Genomic DNA, 22,802 nt, shown 5'->3' with positions numbered 1-22,802 from the left:
AGGAAGCAGAGGATGATTTCTAGCCATGGAGTGCTGTAGTGTTTCTTTCGTCATCCTTGCTGTGGAAATGGACACACACGGGAGAGAGATTTTGCAATTCTCAAGTATCTGAGATGTCATCGGGTCTGCGCAGATTCATAAATTTGGAGAGGCTAGTAGTAATCTCTCCCAGGGCAGATATACTGGTCCCACACTGGAGAATCTGAGATGTGCCCTAATAAGGCATCCCTCTCTCTTTCATAATAAACTTTTAGGAAGAATTTACAAACATTGCTGCTTGCGTAGGCATTTGTTGGCTGAAAGATCTGTTCTTGGCAACCCTGAACTTATTTGCTGTGGGAGTAGAGGCTTGTTTTTTTTTATATAAAAAAGAAGTTTTAAACTGTTTTTGTAAGATTAAATTGCTTAATTATTGATGTGGTTGCTACTCTTCAGGAGGAAGGGCGGGATGTAAGTTTAATAAAATTAATGAATGATTGTAGTCTAGTCTATGTTGAATCCTAAATTTGGGTAGAAATCCAAAGATACTGATCCTTTCATGCCAGAGAAGACAGTTGCTGATTGCCCTGGGATGGAAAACATACAAATCCCGTATATTATGTATCTATCAATGTATCTTTGCAGGTAGCTATGTATGTATTATCCATCCATCCATCCATCCATCCATCCATCCATCCATCCATCTCTCTGATCATCACTCTATCTATGTATCATCTATGTATCATCTATCTCTGTCTGTCTGTCTGTCTGTCTGTCTGTCTGTCTGTCTGTCTGTCTGTCTGTCTGTCTGTCTGTCTGTCTATCTATCTATCTATCTATCTATCTATCTATCTATCTTCTACCTATCATCTCTCTCTCTCTCTGTCATCTATCTATCTGCAGGTAGCTATGTTGTGTGTGTGTATGTATATGTATGTATGTATGTATATGTATGTATGTATGTATATGTATGTGTGTATATATATATATATATATATATATATATATATATATATATATATATATAGGCGCTGTGGGTTAAACCACTGAGCCTAGGGCTTGCTGATCAGAAGGTTGGCGGTTCGAATCCCTGTGATGGGGTGAGAGCTCCCGTTGCTTGGTCCCAGCTCCTGCCAACCTAGAAGTTCGAAAGCACATCAAAATGCAAGTAGATAAATAGGAACCGCTACAGCTGGAAGGTAAACGACGATTCCGTGTGCTGCTCTGGTTTGCCAGAAGCGGCTTTGTCATGCTGGCCACATGACCTGGAAGCTATACGCCGGCTCCCTTGGCCAATAATGCGAGATGAGCGTGCAACCCCAGAGTCAGTCACGACTGGACCTAATGGTCAGGGGTCCCTTTACCTTTACCTTACTGTATCTAAACACTGGCTGTATTTGAACACCACAGCAATCTGCAATGGTTTACAAAAAGTGCTCCTATGACTGTGCTGTATTTCGTCTTTTGTGCAAACGGCAGCAAGAAACAGTGATTCCTGGCATTACATCCATCGGGGGGGGGGGGGGATTGTGGCTCATTTCACTCCAAACAAACCACAATTTGAAATCATTGGCTTTAGCTATCATGGTTTATTTGAGTGCCACAAAACCCCACCCTCGGTTTGGATGTGGTGCTAAGCCCAGGGTCATGGTTTTATTGCTCCCACATTAATAATAAACCATTTGCTGTTGTCGAGATTTATCTCCCACCCTTCCTCCTAAAAGCAGCACAGGGCATCAAACACACCCTAGGCACGCACGCACGCACACACCACATTTTAAAAACCACGACAGTTTTAAAAAAAAAGCCCTAAAAGCAGTGAAAAATATTATCTCATCCAGTGATCTCATGGCTGTCAAGGACATTGTCTTTCAGCCACCAACTGCCTGGGTCAAATTCCACTTGACTATAAAAAGGTGAGGTACACTGAGCCACTCTTTCTGCTGTAAGAAAGCTGAGCATAAATGTTTTGTAAAGTTGCCCTTCCCCATGGATTTCTTACAAACGGGTTCACCATCTGAATTGCAGTCGGTTAATTACACAGGTAAGGGACCCAGGTGGCGCTGTGGGCTAAACCACTGAGCCTAGGGCTTGCTGATCAGAAGGTCGGCGGTTCGAATCCCTGTGACGGGGTGAGCTCCCGTTGCTTGGTTTCAGCTCCTGCCAACCTAGCAGTTCGAAAGCACATCAAAATGCAAGTAGATAAATAGGAACCGCTATAGCGGGAAGGTAAACGGCATTTCCATGTGCTGCTCTGGTTTGCCAGAAGCGGCTTTGTCATGCTGGCCACATGACCTGGAAGCTATACGCCGGCTCCCTCGGCCAATAATGCGAGATGAGCGCGCAACCCCAGAGTCAGTCACGACTGGACCTAATGGTCAGGGGTCCCTTTACCTTTACCTTTAATTACACAGGTAAGCTTGTATAACATGTGTGAATTAAATAGTATTTCTGAAGGGTGAAAAAAGATTTCCTTTGTCTTTAAGATGCAAGTGTGTTGTGTGTTTAGACCTTTGAACCTCCCCCCTTAAATAAATTCAGACAAGATTCAAATTTTGGTTTGGATTTTGGCAGAATTTAGGCCACAACTTTATTGTTTACAGCAAGTGAGTGGTTGCATAGGCTCTGGTTTGACTAGCTCCCTGCACCATTGCAGGTAGTGCTGACTCAGGGCACCAGCATAGGTCAGCCAAGGGTGAACACCTGGATAGGCGGAAAGCCGGGGACATGTTATGTCCACCACCCAGATGTCCCCCTGGACTCAGGCATGGGCACAACCCCCTCGCCTGGTTGACCAAACCATAGAGTCCCTGGATTCATTTAATGGAATACCCTTCACATACGGATGGCGAGAGTGCTCCCCCATCCCTATCACCTGAACCAGAGCCTATCCGCAACCTTACAAGCTGTGACGATTTCCTACATGGCTGGCAAAACTCAAGTGGCACCAGCCAATCAGCCAAGTGGGGAAAATTCCTGCCGTGCCCCAGTCCCAACGACAGACAACACACGACAGCAAAGCAAGGTCAAGCGCACAAGCCCTAAAAATAGGTGCATGGTTGTTCCGATGCACTGACCAAAAGAGGAAGCTCTGGGTCATGTGCATGGGCATATATAGGTCCCTTGATTGGTTTGGCTAGCGTCCCATTGGTCTGATTAAACCCAGCATCAAGGGAACTTCCAATAGGGTCTTGTGGCTATCCAATCGTACCCACCCACAACACAGGGTTTGAGGGAGGACGCAATGGTATCAGACATCTTAGAACAACAAGTCCATCTGGTCTCAGATGAAAAACACACACACACTGTGTTGCACCAGGAACCATCTTGGAAGAGATATGAGAAGGAACTCTTCTAAGATGCCACCTACGGTTTACATTTTTTGTAACACACACACACACACACACACACACACACACACACACACACACACACAATTGGGAGCACCGGCTGAGTTGATCAATCTACGTGGCTGATTAAATACTGCTTTCCTTATTCGAATCTACAGAATGAAGAATCTGAGCTGAAAGTTCTTGGAATGTGAAATGTGTCTTTCGAATGTGAAATGTGCAAAAACATGTAAACTGTCATGGCTTGTCTCTCTCTGTTCCAGTTTGTGTAACCTGACAGTCATGAACATCTTTGCCTCTGTGTTTCTGTAACTGAGTCTGTGTTTCTGAAACTATATTTTATGAAGAACAATGATTTAATAAAGCTTTCATTATTTAAACAAAGAACTCTGCTAAAATAATTACCGCTGCGTGTCATGAACTAGTTATGAGTAGGCGAGCTCCAAAGTGAAATTACAGGAAGTGAGACAAAGACGTCTGCCTGTACTTTGCAGGAACAGGGCCTTTCAGATTTATTCATTTTATTTCAAAAGCATTCATCCCATAAAGCATGTAGCCGTGGGACTGCTGGGCCGGGAGGCAGTAAGTGGCGCCAGAGCCAATCACAGGCAGAGCTGTCTCCTGACTGGTTGTAAGCACTGGTAAGAAGGCAGGCGGCGGCGGGGGGGGGGGCTGCCTGAGGTTTGGTGGGCCACTGCCCCATTTGCCCTCATGGACTAGTCTCCACTGAAAACACCTCCAGCACCTAATGTTGTTGGCACCTGTCTGTCTGAAGAGAATAAGGTGAAGTCAAACAGCTGTGTTAGCAGCACTGACGTCACCTCCCAGGGGTGCAAGCCTGGGCAGTGTGTAAGATGGTCCTGGGCTGTCCAGATGCCAAGACTCTTGGCCTCACTGATGTGGTCCAAAGGAAAGCAGAGCAATATATTTGGCACCTGCTTGGCTGCAGGAGTTGCGGAAGGACACCACCCGACACCTGCTGGGAGGAGGCGTACAAGGTGCCATCCAACCGTCTTGGGGACTGCACTCCAGATTTGTGAAGGGTTTACTCATTAGCCTTCCCTTCTCCCGAAGATATCCTGCAAGGCAGCCAAGGTTTAGTATCAGAGTTTTCCTTCTTCTAGATGGGCTACCTTACAGGTTGACCAGCACCATCTGCCCCTCACTTGCCTTTACAGCACGTGCGGATACCACGTGTTGGACCCACTAGTGGTCTCATAGTCTTCTGGAGGCTGTCTTCACATGCAGGGAATTCTTTAAGTCACTGAGGGTCTGGGACCCATCAGCTACCCTCACCTGGTTTAGCCGGCCAGTAGAAGCCAATCTCTGGGTGTGGCTGTTATCGCAAAGTGACAGCTTCTAGGAGCCACAGATGATAGCTGAGTGTAAGGCAGGGGCACCAGTTCCTGGGAGCTGAGCCCCTTTGTCTCCCCCTCAATATTTTTGGGAGATTCCAGGCTCCCTATGTCCAAAAAGCATGAAGGTGAAGTGCAGACTGAGAGAGGCACAGCTCCAGTGGCCGACTCCTTCTCCTCCACCTCCTGCCATGGAGGGGAGGGAGGGTTGAAGCAGCTTGCTGCTAGTGGCTGCTGCAGGAGGAGGTGGAGTCTGAGCCACCAGCCATTGAAGCCACCCGGCCTCCATGTTCGGCTGGATGTTCCCCTGGCTCCTCCAGACGCCATGAAGTCACATGTGTGGCATCACACGTGGCATCGCCCCCTTCCATTGCCCCCAGAAGCTGGCGCCTTTGGTGCAGGTTGGGAAAAAAGGTGGGTAAACTACTCCCGAAGGAGCATGGCATGTCCCCCACCAATGGTCCTGCCCCCTCCTCTAACACCGTATAAAACACCGTATATTTTTATCACTCCAAGAGGGTTCCAAAGCAGCATACATGCACATTATTTGCGTTTAAAACACAAGACTGGATGAATACAAGCGGTGGCATTTAATTCACGTTCAAGACACATCTTTCTATTTAGTGTTAAGGCAGGGATGATGCACTTCAGGACTCCTGCAAGCCTCACTATTTGACCCCCGCGGCCACACCTTCACTGCCCCTCTGCTGCAGAGCTTGGGCTAAAATTTGTGGGGTGAGAATACAGGTATTCGAAGCACCGGATGCAACTTAATATTTCCTATTTCCTATTTGCTTGTGTATCAGAAAGGAATCATCCGTGATGCCCGTCGCTTGCTATGTGAAGAGCATATGGATACTTTGATTACTTTCCCTTGGTAGAATAGGGTTCACTGCTTGTCATTGCTTAAATTCAATAGAAATCATGTGATCCGCATGCATGTGTATACCAGCCCTTTAGCACACCCTGTTATGGAATGAATCAAAAAGCCCAACATCCAACTAGGCCTTCTTTGATTAGTGCAGTGGTGGGGAGGTCTTTCAGGAGGCGGCAAATCCTTAGTTATGTGGATGCTGATTTTTTACATTTGTATACATAATTGCCAGTATTATGATATACACAACAACGAAGACGCATCCCACCCCAAGGGCTGTGTTGGCCAAAAGGCGTGCCATCCTGGAGTTTCGCTTGGCAGCTATGACATCTCCATTAAGGTTGGCTTCTCGGGTCTGTGGAGAAAGAGAGAGAGAGAATTGACCGCAGATATAAAGGAGAAGTAGAGCTGTGTGTCATCGGCATATTGCTGACAACGTGCTACAGAACTCCAGATAACCCTACTCAGGGGTTTCATGTTGATGTTAAACAGCAGAGGGGATAAAATCATACCCCGAGGAATCCCACATTTCTGAGAAAGCTCATGACTGTGTTTGGGTGAAGGAGGAATAACAGGAAGCAGGAAAGATAAACAAAAGAAAAAGTGACATTGCTAGAAGAGGTCATAAAGTGAGGAACAGAGGCGACACTGTGTGGTGGGGAAAATAACTACAGGGGAATTTGTGTTTTTAATTCAGCCTTTAAAGGTAAAGGGACCCCTGACCATTAGGTCCAGTCACGAATGACTTTGGGATTGCGGCGCTTATCTCGCTTTACTGGCCGAGGGAGCTGGCGTACAGCTTCTGGGTCATGTGGCCAGCATGACTAAGCCACTTCTGGCAAACCAGAGCAGCGCACGGAAACGCCATTTACCTTCCCGTTGGAGTGGTACCTATTTATCTACTTGCACTTTGACGTGCTTTCGAACTGCTAGGTTGGCAGGAGCTGGAACCAAGCAACGGGAGCTCACCCCGTCACAGGGATTCGAACCGCCGACCTTCTGATCAGCAAGCCCTAGGCTCAGTGGTTTAGCCCACAGCGCCACCTGGGTCCCTTACCTGTGTAATTAACCGACTGCAATTCAGATGGTGAACCCGTTTGTAAGAAATCCATGGGGAAGGGCAACTTTACAAAACATTTATGCTCAGCTTTCTTACAGCAGAAAGAGTGGCTCAGTGTACCTCACCTTTTTATAGTCAAGTGGAATTTGACCCAGGCAGTTGGTGGCTGAAAGACAATGTCCTTGACAGCTATGAGATCACTGGATGAGATAATATTTTTCACTGCTTTTAGGGCACCACCTGCATCCCTTAATTCAGCCTTTAATATATCCTATATTCAGAGTATGCAGGAAGATGAAAAGAAATGTAAAAAACCACAGAAACAGGGGAAAGGGAATCAAAGTTTGAAATGTTAAAATTATGATGGAATAATTGTTGTAATAAATATAAATGAAAAGTATAAATAAAAAATTAAAAGATAAATAAATAAAAGATTCAGAGTTTGTCTTCTCCAATGGCCAGAGGCTGCGGCAATGTCATCTTTGGACTTGGAAGACCCAATGAAAGCAGAGACTCCTTCACTCCACCGTAGCAAGTGACTAACACAGAGGCCTGGGCCCCTTTAAGCAAAGCAACAACTCACACTGCTGGTAGAGGCAGCTGTGCTGATACTATATAGGGCTGAGGCTGCCTTTATTTCTTGCTGAAATGTAGGAGATTTGGAGTTGCATAGCTTGGCTTTAGCCCCTCCAGCCACCTGGAACCCTCCAGCGTTCAGACTTCAGTCAGTCCCCTTTCTGAACCTCACTCTGTCTGAGTTTTGCCTTGACTGAGCAAGAGCAACATCTTGGCGATCTCCTTATCTTGTTTACAGTACTTTGAAACCACCACCCACTTTGTGCTCTGCAGTTTCTCCTGTAGCACGACACTGTGATTTAAATGATCGTGGTGTTGTAGGAATTCTAAGGTATCAACTATAAAATAAATGTTGATAATTGACATTGCATAAGTATATAAACCACAATAGTACAGGAGAGCAATCCAAAAGTCAGCTTGGGTCTCCTAAAGACTCTAAATATTTCCTCTGTCTCCTTAATGCCTCTTGCCTAAGTCCACATAGGCAGGTGGCAATCAGGAAGATCCTGAAGGGATCGTTCTCTTATACAGTGGTACTTCGGTTTATGAACACAATTGGTTCTGGAAGTCTGTTCATAAACTGAAGCGTTCATAAACTGAAGCGAACTTTCCCATTGAAAATAATGGAAAGTGAATTAATCCATTCCAGATGGGTCTGCGGCGTTTGTAAACCGAAAATTCATAAACTGAGGTGTTCATAAACCGAAGTCCCACTGTATCTATTGAACCTCCTTTTTATTAATTGTCACTGTTTACGCAGATGAGGGATGTCTGACAGGCATCCTGATTGTCCTATCCAGGGGTCGGCAAGGTTTACCTTGCCTGGGCCAGTTCACTCCAGTGGAAATCCCTCGCCCATGCCCACAATTTCCGGCATCTACGCAGCTGTGATTTCCAGCACTGCAAAAGTGAGTCCCTGTGCCATGCTGCGCCAATTTAGTGTACCATGCAGGGACTCGCCAAGTGGGCAGCTCGGTTCGGGGGCCGGTTAAATGATCCATGTGGGCCACTTGTGGCCCATGGGGCTTAGGTTGCCGACCCCTGGTCTTATCAAATGCATTTTCTGCAAACTGTGTCTGGATCTATGTAAATCTTGCCAAATCCTCAGGAATATGACACCTTGGCCTACCTGAGCCACAGTTACCCCACATTATGTGTTATGTAATTTCTGACTGTTTGTAGAGGGGATGTCCTTCTCCTCCAAGCCAAAATGATAACCCTTAAAAGAGATGTTTCTTCTTGGTTCTGGGTCTCTCTTCCCTCCCTGCTAGGAGGGGAGGGAACTCTGTTGCAACAGAAAAATAAAGAACTGCCTTGCTTTCACTGCATCCTGCCTCCATCCATTTATCTCTGACCGTTCATAGACTTAGGGGACTTGGTCCCTTAGGGAGTTGGGCAGCAAAAGTCAACCACCCCTATTTTTATCCATCAATTGGGGTGAAGAAAGAGTCCCCAAAGCCTGAATCCTGCTCCTCTGCTCCCTGAATTTCAGCCACACTACAAGTCACCTTCTACAGACTGTTGCTAAAAGGAAATCAGAAAAGGTCATGGGGCCTCTTGGACCCCCTGTTATTATAGCACTACATCTCCCCCAGCCCAAAGAAAAAGAGGGAGGGGCTCACCTGCATAGAGTAAATTAAGGCAGCAATTCCCAGGGGGAGGCAGCAGCAAAGCATGGTACAGATAGAGTACGCCAGGTAATCGGGTTCATTGGCAGGTGGACCACGAATGAGGATGGTGGTCTGCGGAAGTTGAAGGATCGGAACCTGGTGGGATCCTGCACCAGCTGCACCATAATGTTGGTACTGGGATGGCACAGGGTTAGAGGGCCATCCCATGCGGTGGGGTTCTGGTCCAATAAGAGGTTTTGTTGGCTCAGGGTCTTCATGGGAGTCTTTGTCAGAGTAAGGAGGTGGATTCTGAGTGATGGGGGAATCGTCTTTCAGCCTCTCGTAGTTGCTCATGTTGAACGGCTGCTCTCCTTTTCCTTTCCTGTGCTTCCCGAACCTTGGCAGTCTGTGATTAGCTGCTGGGTGCTCTGCTCTTCCTCTCCCCAGCTGCACCTCCAGCTCTTCTCCCCACCTCCTGCTGCCTCCCTCCCTCCCTCCCTTTCTCTTTCTGTGAACTTTGGTCTTATTTTGCCTGGGCGCTGGCTTTACATTGCCGGCTGCTCTGCTCAGGTGGCTGCTAGTCCGTGCTCTGTCTCTGGAATAGAACAGCAGCTCCACTGCGCCTTCCAAACCAGAAGTATGAGTGGCTGAGAACAAGGAAATTGGCAATGACCCCGCCCCTAAAACTGCATACACCCCAATCATAAAATATGTACAATTGTACCTTGGTTTTCGAACAGCTTAGTTCCCGAAAATTTTGGCTCCCAAACATCGCAAACCTGGAGGTGACTGTTCTGGTTTGTGAACTCTTTTTGGAAGTCAAACGTTCTACGAGGCTTCTGCGGTTCTGACTGGCTGCAGGAGCTTCCTGCAGCCAATCAGAAGCCATGATTTGGTTTTGGAAGTCGAACCGATTTCCGGAACGGAAGCAGCATACAATTGCAGTATTTGCCTTTGAAACACAAGACTGCAAGAATAGAATAGATGGCGTTTACTAATTAATGTTCAAAGCACATTTTTTTCTTTAGCTTTAGGGCAGGGATGGGGCGCTGCTTCAGGACTGGGTGCCCAATGTCCTGCTCCAGGCCTCACTGTTTGGCCCCAGGCCACACCTTCCCTGTCTGTGTTCTGCAGGGCTTGGGCTGGAATTTGTGGGATGAGAAGACGGTTATGATAAGCATGTACTCCTGTTGGTGAAACGTTGGGAGAATTTAGGCACCAGACCCAGCAGTGCTGAGCAGCATCTGGTGCTTCCCTTCTTTTGCTTTCCATTCTGCTCAATTCACCATGCCATAGTTGTGGTGCCCGGTGCAGCAGAAGCGGTCACACTGTCCTAAATCCAACTTTGTTGGGCATGGATCGTTATATTTTATTGTTGCCAATTCTAGGGCAACTAACATGGCCATTGTCCATGGGACTCTGCGTGGTATCCAACTGAATTCTACTCAGGGTAGCCCCACTGAAAAGAATGGACCTAAGTCAGTCATATCCATTAATTTCAATGAGTATACTCTGAGTAGGGGAAGCACTGGATACAACCTAATCATTCCTACTTGGAATGTTTGTGTATCTGAAAGGAATCACTCCTGATGTCTGTCGCTTGCTAAGTGTAGAGCATTTGTCCATGGCAAGTCTGCGTTTGTAATGCAAAATAAAAAAAACTCCTGCCAGTAGCACCTTAAGAGACTAGTTGGTCTCTAAGGTGCTACTGGGAGGATTTTTTTTATTTTGTTTTGACTACGTCAGACCAACCTACCTGTAACTTTGTAATGCAAGTTGTTTATATGTTGCAAGTTTGTATAAGTCTTCAATCCAATCGTAGAAGGGAGTCGCATTTTTATTTTTCCAATTCATCAGTATCAGTCTTTTTACTGTGGTAAGGGCATGGAGAGTCCACTCGTATTGTCTTTTTGTAAGGTTGCATGTGCTGGCTATATAATTCAAGAGGATATTTTGCTCTGTAAATGTAAGGTTGTTCTGTACAGTTCTGTTGATAGTTTCAATTACCTTCTGCCAAAAAATCTTTCAATATAAGACAATGAAAAAACGTATGTTTTAGAGAAGCATTATCCTATTCATCTCCAACAGTTAGATACATTAGATAGTCTTTTTTTAAACAAACGTAATGGGGTCCAGTATATTCTAAATATTATTTTTTGTTGTATGAGCCTCAATCTAAGGTCCAGAGACAGCCTTGTTACAGCAGTTAAAACAGTTTCCCACTGTGGGTCGAAATGGGGATCTCTAAATCTTTATTCCAATCCACCCTCAGTACCTTTATATCAAATTGGTTTGCTAATAACAAAGATTCATATATTTTGATGGCTGTTTTTTTTTGTTGCATAAGATTGAATCAATGATATCTGGAATCCATTCTTACAAATACTGTAATAGGTTAAGATCTGGTGAAGTACAATAACAACCTTGTAAAGTATACAGCATTGCCCCCCCCCCAGCTGTGTTTTCCCTTCTACACAGGTTCTGTTTCTCTTTTTCTTTCTCTCTCTTTTATTTATGTCTCACAATGTTTAGTACACATATAATTATGTACTTTTTGAACTTTCAATAAAGATGTCAAAAAAAGAAGATGTGTAGAACATTTGAATATTTTTATTCCTTTGCTTTGGTAGAATAGGGTTCCTGTTTCACAACTGTGCCTTGCTTAACCATTAGGTAAATGTAAAGGGACCCCTGACCATTAGGTCCAGTCACGGACAACTCTGGGGTTGCGGCGCTCATCTCGCATTACTGGCCGAGGGAGCCGGTGTACAGCTTCCGGGTCATGTGGCCAGCATGACTAAGCCGCTTCTGGCGAACCAGAGCAGTGCACAGAAACGCTGTTTACCTTCCTGCCGGAGCGGTACCTTTTTATCTACTTGCACTTTGACGTGCTTTCAAACTGCTAGGTTGGCAGGAGCAGGGACCGAGCAATGGGAGCTCACCCCGTTGCAGGGATTCGAACCGCCGACCTTCTGATCAGCAAGCCCCTAGGCTCTGTGGTTCAGACCACAGTGCCAGCCGCGTCTCTGTTTAACCATTACCCCTATGTAATAAACAGTTCTAGTCACTCACTTCCACACATTCACATACCAAAGGTATATTTTGGCTTTATATTATGTCTGTATTTTCCCATCTCTGATCTATAATTGTAAATGGAGCATGCATATTGCCGCCAGATCCTGTTTCATAACATTTTATTTTTCAGAATCTCTTATAAAACCAATCCTTGTTTTTAAAAAATTATAATGTGTATAGAAATATATGGCAGAGTATAGGATATTACAATTTCCCCCCTAGGTAGAACTTCCAAGAGCACTTGATGTCAGCTTAGGGACAATGCTTTGAACACACATCCCATTATTGGTCATCAAGTAAAATAAACAGAAATCATGTGATAAGCCTGTACGTGTGATTCAGTCCTTTAGCACTTCCTGCTATGGAATGATTCATAAAGCACAGCATCCAACCAGGCCTTCTTCTTGGTAGTGCAACCGTGGGGAGGTCTTTCGCAATGTGGAGGCTGTGCAGTGAATCCTCAGTCAAGTGGGTGCTGGTTTTTCAGTTGCCAATACAAAGTTGCAATTATGATGATATACATAACGACACAGAAGCACCCCACTCCGAGGGCTGTGTGGTTCAAGATGCGAGCCATCCTGGAGTTTCGCTTGGCAGATATCACATCTCCATTAAAGTTCCCTTCTTGGGTCTGTGGAGAAAGAGAGAGGGAACTGACGGCAGATGTAAAGGAGATGTAGACCTGTGCATCATCAGCGTATTGCTGACAATGTATAGTGGTACCTTGGTTGTCGAATGGCTTGGCTCCCAAACAAATCGGCTCCCAAACACCGCAAACCCGGAAGGAAGTGTTCCGGTTTGCGAATATTTTTTGGAAGCCAAACTTCCGACGTGGCTTCTGCGGCTTCCTACCGTGTTTCTCATATTATAAGTCATGTCTTATATTAATTTTTTCTTCAAAAAAACACGACATGGCTTATTTTTGAGGGATGTCTTATTTTTTAATAAAGTGCACGCGGGCGCTGTTTGCCGGGCTTGTCAAGCCCAGCAAACAGCGCCCGCCGATCTTCGGTGACAGGCGGGGGTGGGCGGAGAGCGGAGAACGATCTCCGCTTCCCCCCCACCCCCGCCTGTCACACAGCACAGGTCGGCGGGCGCTGTTTGCCGGGCTTGTCAAGCCCAGCTAGGAGCGCTCGCCGATCTTCGGTGACAGGCGGGGATGGGGGGAGAGCGGAGAACGATCTCCGCTTCTCCCCCACCCCCGCCTGTCACACAGCACAGGTCGGAGGGCGCTGTTTGCCGGGCTTGTCAAGCCCAGCAAACAGCGCCCGCCGATCTTTGGTGACAGGCGGGGGTGGGGGGAGAGCGGAGAACGATCTCCGCTTCCCCCCCACCCCCGCCTGTCACACAGGACAGGTCCGAAGATCGGCGGGCGCTGTTTGCCGGGCTTGTCAAGCCCAGCAAGGAGCGCCCGCCGATCTTCGGTGACAGGCGGGGGTGGGGGGAGAGCGGAGAACGATCTCCGCTTCCCCCCCACCCCCGCCTGTCACACAGCACAGGGCCGAAGATCGGCGGGCGCTGTTTGCCGGGCTTGTCAAGCCCAGCAAACAGCGCCCGCCGATCTTCGGTGACAGGCGGGGGTGGGGGGAGAGCGGAGAACGATCTCCGCTTCCCCCCCCACCCCCGCCTGTCACACAGGACAGGTCCGAAGATCGGCGGGCGCTGTTTGCCGGGCTTGTCAAGCCCAGCAAGGAGCGCCCGCCGATCTTCGGCTCTGTCCCCCGATGCGCGACGGCTCGGGGAAGCAGGCAGGGAGCTCCTGCTGGGTCCCGCGCCTTCGCCTCTCGCTCGGTCGGGGCTACACGACATGGCTTATTTTCGGGGTATGTCTTATTTTTCACCAACCCTTAGAAATCCTGTCATGGCTTATTTTTTGGGGATGCCTTAAAATATGAGAAACACGGTATTGAGTGCAGGAAGCCGCACCTTGGTTTTTGAACAGTTCTGGGAGTCCAGTGGACTTCCGGAATGGATTAAGTTCGACAACCAAGGTACCACTGTACTCCAAAACTCCAGATAACCCCACTCAGTGGTTTTATGCCACTGTTAAACAGCAGAGGGGATAAAATCAAACCCTGAGGAACCCCACACTGAAGGGTCCAGGGGGTCGAAGAGCACTCCCTAAGCATCACCCTCTAGAAATGACCATCCAAGTAGGACCTGGACCACCACAAAACAGTGCCACCCACCCCTAACTCAGAAAGCTGCCCAGAAGCTTAGACAACGCCTAGTTTGTGAAAACAAATGTCCCAAAGAATCCATGCAACTTTGAAGTAGTCATCAGAAACTCTTTCCTGTTTTGCTGCAACAGGCTAACCCATCTACCTCTCTGGATGTTGGCTGCCTGAGAGTCATCCTGTGCCTGCCAGGGAACAGGAGTCAAGTCCTCTTTAGGTGGTGAGGCTCATTTTATTTCCTGCTGAAGCGTAGGAGATTCAGAGTTGCAGATCTTAGCTTGAGCCCCTCCAGCCAGCTGGAACCCTCCTGCACACAGACATGACTCAGTCCCGTCTTTGAACCTCACCCTGCCCGAGTTTTGCCTCGACTGAGCAAAAGCAGCACCTTAGCGATCCCCTTATACTGTTCTCTTTGAAACAACCACCCACTTTGTGCTCTGCCATTTCTCCCTGTCCCTGTAGACAACACAGTGGCTTGAATTATTGGGGTGGGGAAATGGCCCCCAAACCTTGAAATCCAGAAGCCTTAGGCTCACCTGCCCCCCTGAATATCGGCTACACCACAAGCCACCCTGTAGCCTTCTACAGGCCTCTGCTAAAAGGCCATGGGGCCTCTTGGACCCTCTGTTATTATAGCACTACATCTCCCCCAGCCCAAAGAAAAAGAGGGAGGGGCTCACTTACCTTGATAGAGTAAACCAAGGCAGCAATGCCTAGGGGGAGGCAGCAGCAAAGCATGGTACAGATAGAGTAGGCCAAGTAATCAGGCTCATTGGCAGGTGGACCACGAATGATGATGGTGGCCTGCGGAGGTTGAAGGATCGAAACTTGGTGGGATCCTGTACCAGCTGCAACATAATGTTGGTACTGGGATGGCACAGGGTTAGAGGGCCAGCCCATGCAATGGGGTTCTGATCCAGAAAGAGATTTAGTTGGCTTAGGGTCTTTAGTTGGTTGTGAGTCTTTGTCAGAGTAAGGAGGTGGATCCTGAGTGATGGGGTCCTCTTTCAGCTTCTCGTAGTTGCTCATGGTGAACGGCCTGCTCTCCTTTTCCTTTTTGGTGTTCCCTGAACGCAGCCTCTAAAGTCTTTCACTCTGTTCCTCCTCAGCTGTCTGTGATTAGCTGCTGGCGCTCTACGCTTCCTCCCCTTGGCCACTCCTCCAGCCCCCCTCCTCTTTCTACAAAAAATCAGTCTTTTTTTTGCCTGGGAGCTAGCTTTACATTGCCGGCTGCTCTCTCAAGTGACCCCTAGTCAGGGCTCTAGCTGTGGGAGAATATAACAGCAGCTCCACCGGGTCTTCCATCCCAGAAGTACGAGAGGCTAGGAACGAGGAAATTGGTAACCCAAAGCAGTCAGATTAAAACTGAGTGTGGCCTTCACTTTCCCCATATTTTCTGTGTGGCTGAATAGGCACGCATGCACACACACAGAGCACACCCCGCACCATTTCAAAGGTGCAAATGGGCACATGCTTCCATATTTTATGTTATTGCAAAGTCAGAAATTGAGGCAAAAATTGGTTGCTGGAACCAGGCCTGGTGCTGGAAATTGCTTTAGTAGTCCTGGCAGAATTGCCAAAAACCTTCCTTTCGTTTTGGAGACTGGCTGGTCACTCCCAAGGAGTAGTTTTTCGAATGGCTAGGAAATCTCTCTCTGCCCACCAATCCTGTCTCCAAGTACTCCTGACTGGGAACGGGTTGTAGCCCAGGTTTCAGCAAACAAAGGACAGATTGCCTTTTGAGAAACAGATAAAGGTTGCTTCCAGCTGACTCGCTTATTGGCCACCCATCCTGATTTGTTTGCACAAAGTTTATGGGGGAAATTAAGATGACAGCAGCTGTTTATTAAGTAATCACTCATCCCGCTTGTTAGGAGATCAGAAGACGTTGCATGGTGAAAACGTTATCCCATACTTGACAGAGTGCCAACTCAGATCTCATTTTCCACTATAGACATTCTTAGATCCATATGGTACAAAACCCAAAGCAAGGATCCCAACTCAGGGAAGCTGTCTGCAGCGCCCTAAAGCCGGTGCTGGAGCTGGGACTGTTGGAGGGAATGTAGCCATGATGGCTGCTCCTGTAGCCCATACTGTCTTAGGGCTCACTCGCACCTAACTTTTTCCTAGCTCTTTTCAAATCTTCACATTGGAGTGCGCCCCCCCCAAACTTTAGCGCTCGGTCAACTCGGATTTTCCATGCTTTGCGGTTTGGTTTTCCAGAGTGTGGATAAGCCTTTAGTAAGTACGGATTTAGGGCAGTGCGACACGAACTGGGCGCTGAGCCAGGGGGGAGCCTTTTCAAATCCAGGTAAGGGAGGCCTTGGGAAGGAGACCGGACGGCTTTAGGACCATGCCAGAAGCTTACGCCTTCTTCCCAAAGTTTGGAAATGGGAGGTGGCGGAGTCCAATGTTATCCGAGTCCGCCACGTCGTCTTTGCAGAGCCGGAGCCTGAACAGACGACACCCGCTGCTGCGCTCCCAGTTCCTGCCGGCGCCACGGCGGGGTGTGTGAGCGAGAGAGAGAGGGGGGAAGCCGTGGATGCGGGACTTGTGCTCCCCCCCCCCCCCCGTGGCTTGCTGTCGCTGGAGCCCAGGAAGAGAAGCTGGGCAAGGATGGGGAGAAACAAGAGTGGGCATGTAGGGTTGCGAAGGAGAACTAGGGACATCCCTAGGTTAGTTGCATAAATGACTACCCCGCTGGCCTTTACCGCTTGGCGCAAAAGCGCAGCAGGAGCGGGCAAGGGGGACGGAGGGAGAAAGTGGGGAAAGGCGCAGAAACGTCCACTCTTTCCTAGCCATTTCTACCACCCCGCACTTGGGAGCGGTGGGGACGGGAGGAGAGGGAGGATGAGCAGCCAACTGGAGGAGAGGCTCACAGAAACTGGAGACAGATCGGTTTGCAACGCATGTGGAAATGGGTGCGCTGCGCATCTATACATTCGCATAAGAAGAGCACATAAGCACGTGCACAGCAATGCACTCACTCACCACCTCGCTCCCGAGACAGCCCCAGGGAGATCGGCGTGTTGCACGATCTTAATTCAGATCACAGCAGTGCACGTGTCAAGCGGCTCACTCATCCCTCCGACACATCCCTCCTCACTTTTTGCAACATTCTGAAAGCTGATCTCTCTTTTCCCCGCCCCCACCCCCATTTCATCCAGAGGGAAGGTAAAACCACCCATAGGATTGCTTTCGATGGGCTAGGAAATACATGAAAGTGAGAGACCTCTCCCTGCCCCCACACTCCCATTATTTCTGCTCTGACTGGAAAGGTTTTAGCACCTTGTGTTTTCAGTGTCCCTTAAATTCTTCTTCCCACACACCTTCTCCAGAGTGACCCTGGAAGCCAATCCTAACTCACCTATTTCCATTCTGATTGGTTATAATCAACATAAATGGTGGAAAAGAGCTCTTTTCAGTGCTCAAAAAACAAACCCCCTCCATGCTGTTCGGGAGGTTCTGGGACACTGGAGACGGAGACTCTGCTGGGACCCTTGACCACTGCTGCTTTTCTAGATGACCTGTTTATTGCACCATTCACCCTCATATATTTGCACAACAATTGCAGGGAGACGTTGATGTCATCAGCTGCTAATGGAACATTTATATGGTGCATGCTTTTATTTGAATGGCGAAAGGTTAGATGAAGTTGCAGTGCATTGCCTCATTTCTTCCTGTATTGCAAAAAGTCTGATTATTGGGAGAAGTGGGTTCATTGCAGAAGAGCACCAAAACTGCTGCTATGTGATTGATGGAACCCCCTCCTGGAATAAGGACAGTCCAGAAGGACAGTCGTTGCAGTTTGTGGGGTTTCTTCCTCTCCCATAGCACTAGAACTCATGGATCTCCAATAAAGTTGAAAGTTGGATCATTTAGGAGAGATAACAGAATGTACTTCTTCATGCAGTGCCTAGTCAAACTATGGAACTTGGTCCCCCAGGAGGCAGGAATGGCCACAGACTTAGACGGCTTTAAAGAAGAGGACTAGACAATTTCATGGAGGAGAGGGCTATCAAAAGCTGCTAGGCATGATGGCTTTGTTCTACCTTCACAGCTGAAGTCAGTGAATCTGCCATGAAGGTGTCATGATTAGGCATGTCAGGGAATTCTGATGAAAACAGAAACGAGAACTGAGATGGCCAATGTTGGCTCATTCGCCCCCATATCTGCAATGGAAGCCACTCCAGCAGGAAAAGTCAGTGTTCACTGTTGCTGCTGCTTTCGATCTACAAATTACATCCCCTCTCCCCACCCACCCCCATTTGCATTGTGTTTCCTTTGCATCAAAATGAATGGGGTGGAATGATGCAATGACAATGTAACGTAAGTAATTCATGTAATTTCACCACAGTGGACAGTAAGACGAATAACTAGGGTTGCCATACGTCTGGGAAAACACAGACACGTCCTCTTTTGGAGGGCCAACATGCCCATCAGGGTGGATTTTTACATTTTAAAGGAAATGTTCGGGATTTTTGTTTTGTTTTTTTGGCAGTGGCTTGGGCTTGGGCGGCTTGGGCTGCCAGTCTGAGCCTGGGAAAGAAGCACATGGGTGCTCTGCATGCCATGGCCGCTGCCAGTCTGAGCTGGGGAAAGAGGTGCACCCACCTACCTTTTTCCCTGGCTCAGGCTGTCCTCTTTTTTGCTCTTCAAGATATAACAACCCTAGAATAACACAGTTTGGGGCAGAAGGTGAACTGCAGCAGAATGGAGAAAGAGCTGCATGTGACAGATAATGGCCATTTATCATTTATCCCACTTTCCTTTCTCTATGTGGAACCAATAGCAGTTTTGTGAAGACATTGCACAACACATAATCATGGTGATCTCAGTGTATATTTTATTTATTTTGCCTCAGATGGCTCTCTAAGCATCTCACAAATGCCTTCTTTGCATTAAAAACACATGGGATAAGTTCTCGCAGGATAAACAAGACCAAAGAAGTAGGACAATGAGGAATGGGGTGGGTGTCAAGGACAGGGCTTGGGTTGAAATTTGACCTCTGACAACAGTTGTGTTATATGCATGTCCCAATTATTATCTGTGAAATGTTGGGAGAATGGTCAGCAGTCAAGAGGAACAGGGCAAGACCAGAGGACTCTCGAAATAACTCTGGGTGGGAGAATGAGAAAGGGGAGAGATACTCCTGGAAGGAGTTTGAGATCTTTGGGTATCACAGAGTTGGCTCACACATGATGTTCATCGCTTGATATTGTAAATCTATCCCTAGTTGGAACAAGGGCATAGAAGCGACATGATGCACATGCGTCCGAGCCAGCTCAGAGCGTGCCGCTTTACAGAACGATTCAAAGAGCACGACGTCAATTTAGGAGGACTTCTCAGACTTGGGCATCTTGGGCAGGGAAGGTCTTTTAGCATATGAACATTGTGCATCCTCAGGGGCTGATGGTTGGCACTTCAATTATCTGGTGAGAAATATTCATCCAGAAGATGATGTATATAATCAGGCACCCAAGACCCACTCCGAGTGCCGTGTGAGCCAATATGAGTGCCAGCCTGGAGTTTCGTCGAGCGCTTATGTGGTTTCCATTATTGTTGGCATTTTGGGTCTGGGGAGAAAGAGAAGAAACTGGATCGGGGAAGAGCACACTGACCCCTTACCTTTTCCCGAATGTGTGTGGCATAGGGTGAAATCAGACATCCATGTACAAAGTGGTAACTTGCCCCAGTCTGCAGGGGCATAACTGACCACTGTAACATCATGGCAAGAACCATCTCCTGAACCAAAGATATAAGGCAGAGGTTCAATTCTCCTTGCTGTTTGACAGGAGGTTCCAGATGATCATCTAGTCCAGTCGTAACATGCGGTAAAGGTAAAGGTAAAGGGACCCTGACCATTAGGTCCAGTTGCGGACGACTCTGGGGTTGCGGTGCTCATCTCGCTTTACTGACTGAGGGAGCCAGTCTACAGCTTCCGGGTCATGTGGCCAGCATGACTAAGCCGCTTCTGGCGAACCAGAGCAGCACACAGAAATGCCGTTTACCCTCCCGCCGCAGTGGTACCTATTTATCTACTTGCACTTTGACGTACTTTCAAATTGCTAGGTTGGCAGGAGCAGGGACCGAGCAACAGGAGCTCACCCCGTTGCGGGGATTCGAACCGCCGACCTTCTGATTGGCAAGCCCTAGGCTCTGTGGTTTAACCCACAGCGCCACGCACTTGAGGGGGAAGCCCCCACCCAGTTTTTCTCTGAGTAGCCTAGATTGTCTCAGAGGAAAACTGGGCCGGGGCTTCCCCCTTGAGGGTTCATACAGGGCAAAATACCTGGCTAGCTCCCCTGTAGCTAAGGCCCTGTTTTAGCTCTATCTAGGGGACTCTTAACAACTCTCAGCACCAGGGTCCCTGTCCCCCCCCCAGGTGGGCGCCATTGCCATCATAAGAGAACAAGGGAGGCATTCGTGGTGAGTTCCGGCACCTCTTTTTCTTGAAAAACAGCACTGCTTAGCACCCTTAAGAAGTTACAGTCCCCAGGATTCTTTGGGGGAGGGGGAAACCACAACTGTTTAAAGTGGTATGATACTGTTTTAAGTGTATAATGCAGATAGGGCCTTAGATGTCAGCACAGGCCAATGACCCAGCCCTTTAAGGTCTCCCTCTCCTGTCTCAAACACTCACTCAGCTCCCACTCACCTGTATCGAGTACGCAAGGGCAGCAACACCCAAGGGGAGGCAACAGCAGAGCATGGTGAAGATGGAATACGCCAGGTAGTCTGGTTCACGGCTGGCCTGCATGGAACTGATGACGATGGTTTGCGTAGTTTGTGCTGTGCTGGCTGGACCATAGTAAGGGGTGTACTGGTGTGGCACAGCGGGAGTTTCTCTGCTGCCCGTGGTGGGTGCCATCCAAGGAGAAGGACCAGGCTCCTCATTCTTTTCAGAGTAGGGTGGTGGATTGTCCATGTCCAGAGCATATTCGTTCATCCTCTCATATTTGATGCCACTCATGGTGCAGGTCTGCCTCTCCTCCTTTCTCCCCTGGCTTGCTGTTCTGCCAGTGAAGTCTCTCTTCCTTTTCTCTCGATATCCCTGCTTCTTGGGTTGTGTGGATGAGCTGTTGTGTGACCTGCAGACCCCGTCTCTCCTCAGTCGGTTGCACCTCCAGCCCTTTCCCCTCCTTTCCCCTCCTCCTGTAGTGGTACCAGACCCACCGATCTGAATATTCTTTCAGAAGAGTCCTTGCTCTATAACCTAGGCTGATCTGCTTGGCTCTCTGCTTTAGGGTAGCTGTGTGCAATGCTCTGCCCTTGGACGAAAGAACTGTGCACCGTGGTCCTCCCTCCCACCCTGCAAAATGTGTGGGTGTTTGGAACGAGGAATTAGATAATGAATAACCCCAGCTGATTGATACCGAATGTAAGAATGCCAGCGAGCATTTGATATCCCCTTATCCTTCCCTAGGAATAGAAGATAAATTAATTTTTCTTTGCATTTTTATGCAGAACTACCTAAACTGTACTTTTTAAAATTCTATTTATTTAATCATTTCTTCAACACAAACAACAACTGCAAAAAACACATACAACAAAAACCACAACAACACACTTTGACATTTCAGATTTAAGCATGCTGATATATACCTCTGACCCTTTAACAATATTTTCCCACCTCTCTCTCCTTCCCCCACTTCCCACCGCTATCTGCCTTATCACTTAAATATTTGTTCCAGATTTCTTCATATTTATCCATTCTTATTTTGCGTTGACATGCAATTCATTCGTATGTAGCTAATCTGTCCATATTATCAATCCATGTGCTCAATGGAATCTTTTTGCGGCTCTTCCAACTCACCAAAACAAGTTTTTTTGCTTCTAATATAGCACAGTACATCCATTATTTTTTTTTGACCCCTTGAAATCTCCCACGTTTCCGGAATATAATTTAGAATTAAATTCAGTTCCCTTAGATAACAATTTCTTTTTATTACTCTTTCTATAAATATTCTCACCTCGCACCAGAATGATCAACATATATACGGTACTAAGTTCACAGCATTTTCACTCCCACACCTCCAGCAGTTATCTACACTTGTTATTTTCTTCTTGTATAATTTTGCTGGAGTCCAGTGGACTCTGAATATTATTTTCTGTTGAATAAGTCTTAGTCTTAGATCCATAGAGACTATTTCTGTTGATTTTATACTTGACTCCCATATATCATTTGTTATCTGTACCCCTAACTCTTCACTCCATTTTTGTCTATCATATTCTAAATCATATTTCTTCCTGTTGAGTAAGGTTTTATATAATGCAAGTGTAGGGTTTTTTGTTTTTATTGCAGAGATTAAATCTTGTAGCAGCATGGGTGTTTCTGATGCTGCTATAGCGTCAGGGCCAAACTGCCTTTCCAACGTATGTTTGACTTTGCCATTTGTGTTTCACTAGCTAATCCATATTTTACTTGCAAAGTCTTATATTCTATAAATTTGTTATTTTCATCAATTAACTGATTCAATGTCAAAATACCCTTTTTCATCCAATTTTGCCAAATTATTACTTGATTTCCAATTTTTAATTTTGGGTTGGCCCTACCTAAACTGTACTTCCCAAACCAATATACACTTCTCCAGATTTTGCAAAGCAGTTCTCCAGCCAAACAATATCCATACATTAGGGTGAGAGGTGCCTAAAGACGCATTGTTTCAGTGAAAATAATATACAAAACTGTATTATACAATGGGGGAAAATTGCTTGCAGAAATATGTGCATTAATCAAAATGTG

The 22,802-nt window shown here is 47.2% G+C and overlaps 3 protein-coding genes across 3 annotated transcripts; all 3 read right to left on the bottom strand.

Annotated features, from left to right (window-relative positions):
* Nucleotides 1–5,255: 5,255 nt before the first annotated feature.
* LOC118087919 (proline-rich transmembrane protein 1-like) lies at nucleotides 5,256–9,277 on the bottom strand. The gene is made up of 2 exons (XM_035120992.2): nucleotides 8,817–9,277; nucleotides 5,256–5,913 (listed from the first exon to the last, which is right to left on the bottom strand). Exons 1-2 carry the CDS (start codon nucleotides 9,156–9,158, stop codon nucleotides 5,743–5,745), a joined length of 513 nt encoding a protein of 170 aa, XP_034976883.1. The 5' UTR covers nucleotides 9,159–9,277; the 3' UTR covers nucleotides 5,256–5,742.
* Nucleotides 9,278–9,345: 68 nt separating this feature from the next.
* LOC118087637 (interferon-induced transmembrane protein 1-like) lies at nucleotides 9,346–15,378 on the bottom strand. Its single transcript, XM_035120475.2, has 2 exons — nucleotides 14,741–15,378; nucleotides 9,346–12,510 (listed from the first exon to the last, which is right to left on the bottom strand). The coding sequence occupies exons 1-2, from the start codon at nucleotides 15,083–15,085 to the stop codon at nucleotides 12,340–12,342; spliced, it is 516 nt and encodes a 171-aa protein (XP_034976366.1). The 5' UTR covers nucleotides 15,086–15,378; the 3' UTR covers nucleotides 9,346–12,339.
* A 3,515-nt stretch (nucleotides 15,379–18,893) lies between these two features.
* Nucleotides 18,894–21,345, bottom strand: LOC118087638 (synapse differentiation-inducing gene protein 1-like). Its single transcript, XM_035120476.2, has 2 exons — nucleotides 20,715–21,345; nucleotides 18,894–19,632 (listed from the first exon to the last, which is right to left on the bottom strand). The coding sequence occupies exons 1-2, from the start codon at nucleotides 21,027–21,029 to the stop codon at nucleotides 19,459–19,461; spliced, it is 489 nt and encodes a 162-aa protein (XP_034976367.2). The 5' UTR covers nucleotides 21,030–21,345; the 3' UTR covers nucleotides 18,894–19,458.
* Nucleotides 21,346–22,802: the final 1,457 nt, after the last annotated feature.

The sequence above is a fragment of the Zootoca vivipara genome, chromosome 6, assembly GCF_963506605.1.
Source record: "Zootoca vivipara chromosome 6, rZooViv1.1, whole genome shotgun sequence".
In the NCBI taxonomy this organism is placed as follows: Eukaryota; Metazoa; Chordata; class Lepidosauria; order Squamata; family Lacertidae; genus Zootoca; species Zootoca vivipara.
Note: the sequence above shows the minus strand (reverse complement) of the source record. Positions and strands in the feature narration are given on the sequence as shown.

Excerpts from the sequence above, each read along its gene's own strand:
- LOC118087919 (XM_035120992.2), bottom strand. The coding sequence starts at position 9,158 with ATGAGCAACTACGAGAGGCTGAAAGACGATTCCCCCATCACTCAGAAT. Across the intron at positions 5,914-8,816 it reads CCTTAATTTACTCTATGCAG|ACCCGAGAAGCCAACCTTAA; the intron begins GTGAGCCCCTCC and ends CTTTCTCCACAG.
- LOC118087638 (XM_035120476.2), bottom strand. The coding sequence starts at position 21,029 with ATGAGTGGCATCAAATATGAGAGGATGAACGAATATGCTCTGGACATG. Across the intron at positions 19,633-20,714 it reads CCCTTGCGTACTCGATACAG|ACCCAAAATGCCAACAATAA; the intron begins GTGAGTGGGAGC and ends CTTTCTCCCCAG.
- LOC118087637 (XM_035120475.2), bottom strand. The coding sequence starts at position 15,085 with ATGAGCAACTACGAGAAGCTGAAAGAGGACCCCATCACTCAGGATCCA. Across the intron at positions 12,511-14,740 it reads CCTTGGTTTACTCTATCAAG|ACCCAAGAAGGGAACTTTAA; the intron begins GTAAGTGAGCCC and ends CTTTCTCCACAG.